General features: G+C 39.5%; 1 protein-coding gene across 3 annotated transcripts in view; it reads right to left on the bottom strand.

Annotated features, from left to right (window-relative positions):
• Positions 1-3126: 3126 nt before the first annotated feature.
• The window catches only part of eogt (EGF domain-specific O-linked N-acetylglucosamine (GlcNAc) transferase), a 53069-nt gene continuing 42869 nt past the window's right edge, over positions 3127-13326 (bottom strand). For all 3 annotated transcript variants that reach the window (XM_052017797.1, XM_052017796.1, XM_052017798.1), the window contains 4 exons: positions 12942-12997; positions 8940-9059; positions 8193-8295; positions 3127-5646 (listed from right to left, as the gene is read on the bottom strand). In XM_052017797.1, coding sequence (XP_051873757.1) covers positions 5500-5646; positions 8193-8295; positions 8940-9059; positions 12942-12997 — 426 coding nt within the window. In that variant the 3' untranslated portion in view covers positions 3127-5499. The remainder of the gene's footprint in view (positions 5647-8192; positions 8296-8939; positions 9060-12941; positions 12998-13326) is intronic.

Raw genomic sequence — 13326 nt, forward strand, 5'->3', positions numbered from 1 at the left:
TATGGCAGTATTTCCCCTAATAGTCTCTCTGTAAGGTCGCAATATCGAATTTCCCTCGCTACTTTTTCTAAACATAAATCTTAGTTCGAAATCCCTCTTAAGTTGGTAAAGATGAATTTAGAAAAATCATGTCCACAAAATAGTTATTCTCTCCAGTCTTTGTGTCGCGTCGTTTCATTCAGCAACCTGTGTTGCTGGAATAATGTTTCTCCCAAGCGAAGGAACCTCTGTCACTTTACTCGGTATCTCATCTGTTGCGTGAAGAATTGAAGTAATCGTATTGGAGATTTACAGAACAGGGGGTGTGTTTATGCAAATAATCAGAAATCATGCCTGCTTCAAGTAATTACAAAACTTTTTCTTTAGCACCGCTTTATCCTATTTAACTGCAAGCTAGCTAAATCTAATTGCAGCTAATACTTTGGTAAAAACTCGGTAATAATCAACAGTTTCTTCCAGTCTGCGGGCGAGTTGTGAGCCATTTGCTTAAAGCCAAATGTCCTCCAGCCTCATGTTGTGGGCTCACCCGTTACATTGATTGCACAGTCTTCAAGCGCCACCTACCGACCGCAGTATCATCCGACTTCAGATCGTCCACAACGTCTCCTACATCGTTCACCATTGATATGAATCCGGTTCCCTCTTTTGCAGGTGATTTGTTCCCCTCAAGCCACACTGATGTAATGATTGTTGAGATTCCATCGCGTAGACCCGGTTCAGATCTGGCACTGTTCTCGGTCCGAATCTGGACATCGGACGTTGGTACTCGCAGCCTGAGACCCCATGGTTTCTGGAATCTGCTGTGCACAAAGTAATGTGCCCGGGAAACACGTGCAGCGCTGCAACCTGTTGCCTCCAGTGATAATTCAGGAGCACCCGAACAGCGCTGGGGATGTTCTGAGGTATGAGCTGGCCTTTCCTCACGTTATTTCATGGTTCCCATTACACGGAGCAAAACAAAAGACACACTTGGAAGGACAGCTTACCATTTACAGTTGGAAGATCTCAGCAGGTTCAGGCAACATCCGTGGAGGCAAAAAGGTTCTAACGCAGGGTCTCGTCCCGAAACGTCGACTTCTGCCTCCACAGATGCTGCTTGACCCGCCGAGTTCTTTCAGAGCTTTGTTCTTGTTCTTGAGGCATCTGCTGCCTCAAGTGTTTTCCAGTTTACCAATTTATATGACCCGAGACAAACTGACAACCACTCACTGCACCTTAGAAGGTCTGCTCTTTGACTCAGAAAGTCTGCCGACATTGTCAGTGTTGCTGTAGTATTGGGAGCAGTTTCCTCTGCTCTTTCAATAAAATCTTTTCTCAGTAAATCGACTGCTTTGATTAAAATACCTCATCCATAGTGGACATCGGCCAGTGTCGTATTGTCAATAAATACATGGCACAATCGAACAGATTTCCTACTCACAAGCCCTCAAGAGAGGTTAAGTACAGACACAAGCGCAGCACAGGAACAGGCCCTTCAGCCCACAATGTCTGTGCCGACCATGATGCCAAATGAAACTAATCCCATCTGCCTGCACATGATCCGTATCCCTCCATTCCCTTCACATTCATGTGTCTGACTAAATGCATCTTAAAAGTCACTACTGCAAATGCTTCCACTACCATCCCTGGGAGCCTATTCCAGGCATCTTCCAGGCACCTACCATTCTTTGTGTAAAATCTTGCCCCACACATCTCCCTTAAATTTTCCCCCTTTTACCTTAAAGCTATGCCTTCTAGTATTTGTCATTTCTACCCTGAGCAAGAGACTCTATCCTTCCCTCTGATAATTTTATAAATTTTTATCACGTCTCCCCTTGTTCTTCAATGCTCCGGAGAAAACAATCCAAGTCTGTCCAACCTCTCTTTACAGCTAATACTCTCTAATCCAGGCAGCATCCTGGTGAACCTCCACCACACCCTCTCCTGACCAGAATTGAACACAATACTCCAAATGCCACCTAACCAATATTTTTATACAGCTGCATCATGGCTTCCTGGCTCTTATACTCAATGCCTTGACCAATGAAGGCATGCACGCCAGACACCTTCTTTACCACTCTATCTACTTGTGTTGACCTCAGAGAGACCAGGAGGTTACAAGTCCATTTCAGAGTTCAATAGTTACATTGTTCTGGTGGATGAGAAAGACTTTCTCTGGTATGGACTTCTCAATCTCACTCCTACATGTATGCTCAAGGGTCTTTCCCAATGGCAGGCAAAAGGCATTGGACCTGATTTTACAGGAAGCTGGGGGTGTGAGACTGGGGTGGGTGGTGAGGAGAGGCGTGCCTTGGGATAGGGAAACTGAGAACAGGTTTCTTTTTTAGGTCCACAATTGGGAGTGGATGATGGGATCAACAGGCTGGGTGGTGGAGAAACTGGAGGCCAGAGGGGTGCCACGGTCAGAAGCCAGGAGATTGGGTGTTAGGGGGATGTGGGATTCAGAGGCTGGGATGTTGAAGGTTGGGGTAAGTGGGGGCCAGAGCTCAGGAAGGCTGTGGGGATTACAGGTGGGGGACAAGGGGATTAGAGGTTGGGGACAAGGGGTTTGGAGCTTGGGCTGTGGAATGGGGAGATACAGGGGAATAGTGGTTGGGGCTGCAGAGCTTAAGGGAGATGTGTGGGGCAAGATTTTGCACAAGGACTGTTTATTTGTGCCAGGGAGCAAGTGTAGGATCAGGCCCAGTCGGTGGAAGTTCGCGGGTAATCCCAGGACATGCACCTGATCATGCTGGCTCATAGCCAGTGGTGGAGAGACACCTTCTACTTGACCCAGTAGCTTAAATTTCCTGCAATATTCTGTCACATCAACCAGTTTTCCAAACTAGAACAGAGAGGATATTGCTTAATATTATTTCTGTTTCTATGATTGAAAAAGGAAAGTAATTGTTGGTAGAAATAAGAAAATATTCTGTGGATTGAAGAGTCCCGGGTGAGGAGAGTGGTCAAATTACTCGTTACTTGAATTGTAACAAGATCTGTAGACCTTTCTATATATAACATCACAAGCACTGACATTAAAAATGAATGACCAAATGTTGCAGGAGTTTGATAATAAGTAAAAGTTTATTAATAAAGACACTGTTCCATTATTTATATAAAAAAACAGTAGCCACTTTTGGCTTTGTGGTTTCAAGCATGTTTCTAAGTCTTCTAAATCTCCAGAAAATATTGAACATGTAGCGACAAAAAAAAATCCTAATCAGCAGAATAATGCACAGATCTGAAGAACAGTCTTCAGCCTGAGAAGTTAATGCCATTTCTCTTTCCAATGATGCTGTGGAGGTCACTGACTAGTTTGGTAAAATTCCAGTATGGAATTCTAGGAAAAAGGATACATGGTTGGAGCAGAAGTTGGGTCCTATCCACAAACTGATCTGAGAGGTGAACAAGAGGTGGGGAAAGAAAGAATAAAAAGTGTGGAATCCTAGTAATAACCGGTATGAGTTTGGCAAGTTTTAGTGGGTGAGGATGGGTGGGGGTTGGGAACAGCCAGAGCCGGGTAACGAGCGGTTGGACTCTTAGACAAATTGGTGCCATGAACTCCTTGCACTTGGTGAGGGGGAGCATGAAACATTTAAGGAAATGGTAGTGTAGAATAGAATGATGGGTTGGAAGGATGAACTGGCTCAGCACTGCAGGTCACGAATCTGAATCAAAGACTGATCGAGACTAAAATGAAAACTTTATACTGTCCACAACAGTAAAATGTCAAATAAGTTTGGCTTAAAAAAACAAATTTTGTTTGTTATTGAAGGAAAACTGGAAGGGTCAAATTTGTATCCTGCCCTCGTGATCAGTATATTCTCTTGATCTTTCACATCTAGTTTCGGTATAATTTATTCTGAAAATGAAAAGACTTCTGATGCTGAAAATCTGAAATAAAACAGAAAATGCAGGAAATACTGCAGCGTCCTTGTCACAGTTGACTACACCATCCTCTGAAACTTCTTCTCTAATGCCCAGGGGAGTGGGATTGCCATTACTGGCTCCGCTCTCACCTATCTAGCAATGGCTTCTGTTCTCATACCCAGACTTTTACCCTTCAAATTCCCTTAAGAATATCCTTAGTGCTTCATCTTCTCTGTCTGCTCATTGCCTCTTGGTGATATAATCCAAAAGACATGGTTTCTGTTTCCAAGTGTACACTGACAACATTCAGCCACGGATTTCCACTGCTGCTTTTGACTCTGAGTTTTTCACTGCCCCGTGCTCTTAAATGGCTTAAACACCACCCCATCTTGGAATTAGCTAAACTAAACGACGACAAGACTGGAACAATCTTCTTTGCACCCCATCCCTCAAATTGTCTCCAATCCTACCAGTTTCTCCAAAGAGCAATTATTTTTATCTCCACATCATTTCTCATACTTCCTAATGACATTATGGGCTGACTGGCTGCTTCTCATATCTATGCCAGCTCTCAGAGCATTCCAATGCCCCATCCCCCACTTATTTCCCTGTAATCTTACCCCTCATATATCCGTCAACTCTATCGTGATTGTCAGGATTCTCTTTCTGCCCACCTTTACTATGGGCAATTTATAGTAAGCAATTAACCTACCACACAGCACATCTTTGGGATGTGGGAGGAAACCAGAGCATCCATGGGAAATGCACACAGTTAATAAGAGAACATGCAAACTCCACACAATGTTGGAGATCAGGATTGAACCCTGGAGCTGTAGCAGCATTACCTGCAGAGTCTCTGTACCTGTTGTCACCCATCTGCCGAAGGTCATCTACTCTTGGTCATTTCCAGACTGAGCTAGTTCAAAGCTCTCCCAGCCATTCACAATTCTCTGAAAATGCCACCTCAACTTATCCCCATTTACTATTCTGCATCAATCCCCACCACTCCTTCCTGACTTTCATAGTTTCTCAACTTCTCAGACAATCTACCTTGTGTTTAAATTCTTATCTAACCTTATCGTCCTGACTTGTTCCAAAACAGATTGTTCCTCTAACACTGGTCTTTTCAAACAAAAAAAATCCTCCCTCCACACCTCCATCCACCCCAATCACATAGTCATGTCTTCTGTCATTTTTCCCATTCTTTGGAATTCCCTCCCTAAAATCTCCAAGTCTCTTTCTCCCATTAAGATCCTTCTCAAAACCACACTAAACTTTGACTTCTGTCATCAGTAATTATTTGTTTCACTCAACATGAACGGAGGGATACTCAGACAAAAACAAACTCTTTTGGATGTATTACTATATGAAAAGGGGAGGGAGTATATAAATACAAAGCAAATCCTTGTTGCATACTGCAAACAGATTTATATTTAAATTCTAATAGCTAATGGTATAATTTGAAACTTAGAGAACTTGCCTACTTTCAAATATTTGATTCTGACCATGAATACCTTACATACCAAGAAACGTATTTGATACAGTACATCTAACAAAAAGAGAATCTTATTTGTCTTTACAAGAGTGTCTAAAAAGTGATCAATGTCTTTTTAAAATTCACCAATGAAACATAACTTCCATATTTTGTCATAATTCATTATGATACTGTGTGAAAGGCCATTTCGGATGCTGTGTTACTTTCTGTGCAGCAGACAGCACCAGACGCATAAATTCAGTCACATCAAAAGAGTAGTTGGTAAACTTGGGATGCTCCCCAAGTGTTGGATGATGTCCCTGTGTGAAGAAAAAAGATAATGTATAAATAAAATCAGGAAACTGTTTAATTTCTCCGTCTCTACAATCTGACAAACGCAATAATGAAGGGAACTGTAAACGTAGACATTGACAAGATATTTCAAGGACAATGCCAATAATTATTTGCCATATTTTATTTCCTACACAGCATAAAGAAGTGGACATACTTCAAATGAGATCTCTTTGGCAGATATTTGATTATTCTAGTTTAATAGATTGGGGATGATCAGAGGGAATAAGTTCAAATCATACAAGGACAGGAAAAGACAAAATGTTTGGCCTTTCCCAAAGAATACCAATTGTTCAGAATATGTTGCCAGACAAAATAGTCCCTGCTGACTCTTTACATCCCTTCATCCCAGGAAGCTGGATCTTCTTCAACTGGGACAGATATCACATTGTACAGATGGGCCTTGAAGATAACACTTGGCCCATGTCTTCTCCAATGTGATTTCAATCATCTGAGGGCAATTGGAAGTTAATTTTCCAGGGTATTTTTTTTCTTTAATCACACTGTTTTACTCTTCTTTGTTTCGCGCAGGAGATTATATAGCAGCAGGAGTGGTGATGTGGGAAAGAAGGTATGGTTAGTGTTTGGTGACAATGCTCCAGCTATCAAAAGAGACTGATTTTTTTTCCTGCCTGTCAATTTTCTACATTGTGCATTGTCTTGTTTGGAAGTGGAGACAGACAGAATACAAGACTTCATGAAGGAATCATTTTGAAAACAGGAACTTAAAAAATATCTGAGAAAATGAGCTCCTTCTTCCTTAAACTTATATTATTAATTTTGCATCATTCTGTTTACAATGGAGTACTTTACAACTGCTTCCTTGTTGGTGGCTAACTGAGATCTATGAAGCACAATCAGCATCAACAGGTCAAAGCCATGCCTCACTTTCTATTAGTACTTAGTTTGGCTACTCAAGTGGGTCACACAATTCAACACAATCATGACACAATGTGAAGACTCTTTAGTAAGAGTGAGGTTGCAGTTAAATAGAATTCAAACTATCAGAGAACTGCATTAATTGGATTTCAATTAGCTCAGTTTCCATTTATTCTAAAGGATGCCCTTTCATAACATTACTTGAAAAATAAAAAAAAAGCATCTGTGGACTATTTTCTTGTTCACTTTCATTTTAGATGTGTTCTTTTGTTCTAGAATGGAACCAAAGAAAACAGGGGCAGGAGCAGGGCACTCCGCTCCTCAAGCCTTTCCTGCTGTTCAGTAGTATCGTGGCTGATCTATACTGGCCTCAACTTCTCTTCTGTGCTAGCTCACATAACCCTTGATTCCTCGATCTTTCAAAGATTTATCTATATTCAATTTAAATACTTCTAAATGATCTGGCCTCCACAATCCTCTGGGGCAGTGAATTCCAGAGACTCACTGCCCCCGAGAGAAGAAATTCCTCCGCACCTCAGTTTTAAATGACTGGCCCCTTATTTTGCAACTACTTCCCCTAGTTCGTGATTCTCCCACTAGTGAAAACTTTTTAACATCTACCCTGTCAAGCCTCTTTTGATCTTGTATGTTCCTTTAAACTCTACAGAACACAGATCCAAACTATGTAGCCTCTCTTGTTAGAACAATCCTCTCATCCTAGGAATTAGCCTGGTGAATCAACTTTGGATTGCCTCCAATACCATTATTTCCTTTTTTGGGAAAAAGGAAGCAAAACTGTGCTCAGTATTCCAGGAGTGACCTTACGAACACCCTGTACCACGAACAAAACCTCCCTATTCTTAAACTCCAACCAAATAAAGGCCAAAATGCTCTTTGCTTTCCTAACTACTTGACGGACCTGCCTGATAACCTTTTGTGATTCATACACTAGAACCTCACTCATTTGCAGTCTCTCTCCTTTTAGTTAATAATTCACCTTTTGATTTCTCTTACTGAAGTACATAACCTCATACTTCCCCACATTAAACTCCTTGCCAAGTTCTCACCCAATCACTCAATCTATCTACATCTCATTGCAGAATAAGATATCTTTATTAGTCACATGTACATCAAAACATACAGTGAAATACATCTTTTGGGTTGAGTGTTCTGGTGGTAGCCCGCAAGTGTCGCCACGCTTCTGGCACCAACATAGCATGCCCACAACTTCCTAACCCGTACGCCTTTGGAATGTGGGACGAAAGAGGAGCACCTGGAGGAAACCCACACAGACACGAGGAGAATGTACAAACTCCTTACAGACAGCAGCCGGAATTGAACACAACATGCCCTTACACCTATTTTTGTGGAACCGGCAAACTTACCTTTCCTTCCCTCCTCCAGGTCATTAATGTAAATAGTAAATAATTGGCAGAATAGTGAACAATTGAGGGAAAAGTAAACCATAGTTCAGTCGCTTTCACTTGAGTCTGGTAAAGATTATTTTTCTTTATTGTTTGATTGAATTCTTAAAGCTCCACAAAATAAAGCAAGTTATTGGCTCCAGTAATTTAAATCATTGCATTGGTTGAAGATCTAGCTTTTGGAAACAAGTGACAATAAAAAGATCACAAACCTTATCCTGAGGTATCACTTTGTCAGTTTTCTCCCAAGTCATATAGTGAATTCCTCGAAGCCGAGCTAAATCCAAATAGCAGCGATCATCTTCACAATTATACCTGAAGAACAAACTTGCATTTATGTAACACTTTATCAAGTTAGAAAATGCAGCGCATTACAATGAACTAACTCATTCTGAAGTGCAATTACTATTAGGCATATGCAGCAGCTTGTTACAAGGAGTTAGGTCCAACAGATAGCGAGATCATTGATGACTTTATGGGGTTCAAAAATTTGGTTTTATGATCCTTTCTGATCAATGGGAATATGATAAATCAGGACACCATGATCTGCTGGTTTCAGGAAATACACTTATGTGATCCATGAAACAATATGCTTAGAAACCTCGAGTCGAAACACACACTTAAAGAGGGTCCAGGTTCACTGCTGCCACTCTAAAAGTGTGGAAACATGAGTCACCATCTTCAAGTAAGGGAGGGCAAACAGTATGATAAAACAAGCTGTGACTAACATGACAAGGATACTAAATTATTCAAATCTTGTAATCAACTACGTGCGTGTATTTTTGCAATAACATGTAAACACTTCAATCACATAGGGGCTCCTTTAACACAAACATTAACAGAATTTTGATATTTGCAGGTTAAACAGTGCAGTTACATTATGCAGAAAGGGTACAGGAACATATCGAAGTTCACCAGCTGCAAAGAAGTTTACAAGAATAAAAAGATAATTTACGTACAGTTCAAAAATGACAGCCCAGTCAGGTAGAAAAAGCAGGTGAGTCAGTCCAGCTCCATGTATGGAGATAAAAATATCCGAGTTATGTGTTATTTTTAGTTGCTCTGAAAATCCAATGTCTCTGAGAGAATAAAAAGAAAAGAACGGCTACAATATGAAATCTAATTTAATTAATCATGGCCACACATAAGCAGTTTAATGCTTTCAAATCCCAACCATTTTTTACCAATCTTTAAATGCACTGAGACAATTGAAGAAATAGATTTAGAAGTTATATTGACTCAAAGTAATACACTATCTAATGCCAGTACTTACACCACTAACTAACTGGTAACATTTGTTTGATGTCAGCAAATATTCCCAGTTGCCAAGCATCGTAAAGAATTTTACAGAGCTATTTTCAAACAAAATAAAGCAAGTTATGGATTTTATTCAGCACATATTTCTCTATAATGGCATACTATTCAGCATCAAAACAATTTACTGTTCTGATTTTATTTCAGTTTGTGTGGAAAAAAAGTGGTTAGTTCAGTGTATGTCCAATAATTTCAGTATACACCCAGATATTTCATGTTGCATGCTTGTTGGGAAGATTAAGGTGAATGGGACGATAAATAAGATACTATATTTGTGTGAAATTGCACTTGCAAAGTGAAGTTAGACTGAAGAAAAGAATGAACCCTTATTTAAGAGATTCGTATTGAAAAGCTAATCGTGATTCCTCTATGAATAACACTGCAGAGCTTTTTTTGGAGAATGAAAGTCATAAAGTACAATACAATGAAATAAAATTCAATACAATTTGATGCTGTAATCAGAAAGTGCTGTATCACAGACAGTCCAAACAATTTGCTACTTTATCCATCAATTTCATGCTTCATTTTTTTAATTGAACAAGTTGAGTTTCCAAAAATGATGGAATAGTAAGTTTTTTTAAAAAGTGACGCAACTTCAAAACACTGGCTCCAAAATATAGTTTCTTATTTATTATTCCATTCACTTTAATCTTCTCAAGAGGTATGTAACCTGAAGTGGCTGAAAGTACATTGAAATTACTGAACATACACTGAGTTACTTTATTTGGCCCACAAAAACACAAATAAAATTCAGCAAACTTTCTATTGAGAGTTAATGGTCAAGGACGAACACTCCTATTTTTAAAATAAAGCTCTAGTAGCTTTCCAGAAAGATATTATTGCAGGAAAATATTACTATATTGGGAAACATTCAGCCTGACACTCAGCCTGGTAGATAGCTATATCAAGAAGCTGGCCTATAGGCCAGATACATTGTCACCTTGACCAATACTTGCCCAAGGAATTCCCTTCATGTATTTATCATCTGTGGTACAGCTATACCATCTATGGAAAATAAATATATATCTCAAGAGCCTTTCCTAGTAAGACAGTCATATTTGGGAAGGAGCATCAGCTATGACTACCCAGCTCTCCAAATGCACACAATAATATAGATCGAGGGAGGAGGGAAGGCCCAGCTAAAGAAATGAAATTACATCGCGTTAGCTACAGTACACCACACAACTTAAGTGTAGCAAGTTTTTATAGTAGTTTATAAAACGTACCATAAAAGGTCTCAGCTGAGATCCCGAGAAAGAAAAGTTTTAATCCACAGATGTCCCACACGTGCATTTAAATTCAAATCAATTATTTAACAGTAAATGGAATAGAAAGATGTACTCTCTCTGTGCAAAATTCAAGAGCTATAGGAGTTGGGGTATTGTAGAAATCTTAAAACACCAAGTTGGTCTTGCTGGGGAAAAGCCATACTTCAGTGATTGGTGCAGGGCTACAACATTTACTAGTTCTGTCTGATTCACTAAAGGTATTGAAACCTACACCAATGCTATTCTGCGTGGTTACATAATGTAGGGAGACCTTCCTCTAAATTAAGGTTTAAAAATAAAGGTTTCTGCACACATCAGATCAGTCAATGCCAGTTAGTAGTAGCAGAATGCCCCTTTACAAACGATGTATTAGGATAAAACGTAAAATAATGTTGGCTTGTTAGGCTGTACAATGAGAAAAGAGACTGAAATCAGTGAAAGTTGAGAGTACGACCAGCTCACATGACACAACTTACAAGTAAGGTGGGATCAGTTGGAACTGAAGACTCAAGTGAAATAGATAACTCTGCTACAAAGGGGATTATGAGTTCAGAGCTTCACTCCTGAGAAGGACTCAGTTACATTGCTTGAGAGAATTCAAAAGAATTCTCTGCAAGAATTGGGAGAATTGTTGGTCAAACATAGTCTTGAGCAGCAGCAAATCATGTGTTGACTGCCCCTATACATAAAATGGTGGATAAAACCTCAGATGATTCTTTAATAAGGGAGATCATTTCAGAGCTTAGGGCCCAGGCAGTTGAATGCATGGCCCTGAATGGTGAAGCAATTAAATGCAGAACACAAGAAGAGGCCAAAAGCAGAGTGCAGTGACCCTGGAAAATTGTAAGGCTGAAGGAACTAACAGGCAATAAAGCAAGCCATTATTATGTCATGAATTTGATGCCAACTATTATGACACTCTAAATTTTGGATGCAGGTGGCTTAACAGCACAACAGTGATGTGTGGGTGTAATATTAAAACTCTGCTTTCTACTTGTTCTACAAACACTATTAATACTGCTCAAAGCCAGCAAGTAAAAAAAAACACTATCACTGTGTGTCAACACCATAAATTGTGTTCTACAAGGGTTCCAGTATACCCATTTCTAGTTCTTAAGTTGAAACACAGTGAAAAAGCTTGTGGGAATGACTTCGAAGCACTCCCCCTCCGCTTACTAACTCTGTAACATCTAACTTTGCTTTCATATCACTAACATCCTTTGAGTTCATATTTCTGAGCTGGTGCACTTTAACAGTTATAATCACAATGAATGCTAGAATAAGACCCAGTATACTGCTCCTTGAAATGTAGCAAATGCACAAAATAGATCATTTGATTTTTATAATCAGGAACTTTATTTTGCCTACAGAAACCTAAACATCATATTTCACAGCACAAATGCCCTTTGCTGACAAAAGCTGGCATATTCTTCACCATCATCACAAATGGAAGGCTCTGCAGATGATGGAGAGAGTTGGGTCTGCCAAATCCCTTCAGCAGCTTGCAATTTTCCCTTCTGTTTGGAGGTGCCTTCCCCCCCCCAAACTGATGCTAAATTCGCATCAATAGAGTAAATATTTTGCCTGTGAGCTTCCAATTCTAGAACACCAATATATGAACCATGCTTATTGCTTTCCTTTTGATGAATTCATTCATTTGTATTTGCATAGTGAGGTAATTAAATAAAGTCACCTGATCACAGTTACTTATTTTCAATGGCATCAGTAACTACTCACATACACATATAGGAGACTACATGATTCACGCCCCCTTTCATTTCTCACCGTGGATTTCCCTTTTTTTCAAAAAAAGTTTGCAGGCTTCTTTCACATTCTTCAGGTACAGAACCCTACATTGACTTTTTCTGTCATAGTCTCCCAGATAAGCTTCAACTCCCAGGTATTGGTTATTTACTAAAGAGCATTTTTCTGTGCCCTCGTAACTGACTAATCTTGGTCCAGTCCATAAATTAGTCATCAGCACACTGATTATACAGGCTCAGTGGTTGCACAACTAGTAGAGCAGCCTATGCTGAATTGTTTTTCCAATTCATCCAAAATTCCAGAAAGCATGATCAATGATTTTGTTGAGTGAGGAAAAAATTTAAACCATATCTTAAATAGAGTCCTGAGCACTTAGTAATTGCGTATCTAAATGTTCACTCAAGGCATGAAGAGAAGACTGAAATCCCCACTGTTTGTCATGGAATTGCTCTGCAACTCATTCTCATAACAGATTGGCAGTACGGTTTTGAAAAGACCAAATTCAGAGAACGTAATTTCATTGCATATTATTAACAGAGTAAAACAAGAATTTCCCCTTTCATTGAGAAAGAAATTTAAAAATCACATCCCTATTGTATGATGCTAAATACTTACTTGTAATCCACCACTCTGACATCAAATACAGACACTGTCTTCAAGGCCTTCACCAGCTGAGAACAAAGTTAAAATATCTGCTATACATTAAATTATTTAACTTTAATGAGGACTTCATACAACTGAAAAACTATTTGACAAAAAACTTCTATAATGTAAAAAGATTTGATATGGCCCTCAAAAATTAAACACAGCCATCATTAAGTTACAAGCCCATCTCCCATGATATTGCCCAAAACAAGGCAGAGGATACAATGTGTCACAACAACACAAATGTTATCAACAAAGTATTGCAGAAAAGATACAGGGGTGGGTCATACTCAATTTTCACACAAGATTTTAAATGTATCCCTCAATTTGCTCAGGGTTTATGTTCTGGGAATAT

This window comes from Pristis pectinata, chromosome 6 (assembly GCF_009764475.1).
Source record: "Pristis pectinata isolate sPriPec2 chromosome 6, sPriPec2.1.pri, whole genome shotgun sequence".
In the NCBI taxonomy this organism is placed as follows: Eukaryota; Metazoa; Chordata; class Chondrichthyes; order Rhinopristiformes; family Pristidae; genus Pristis; species Pristis pectinata.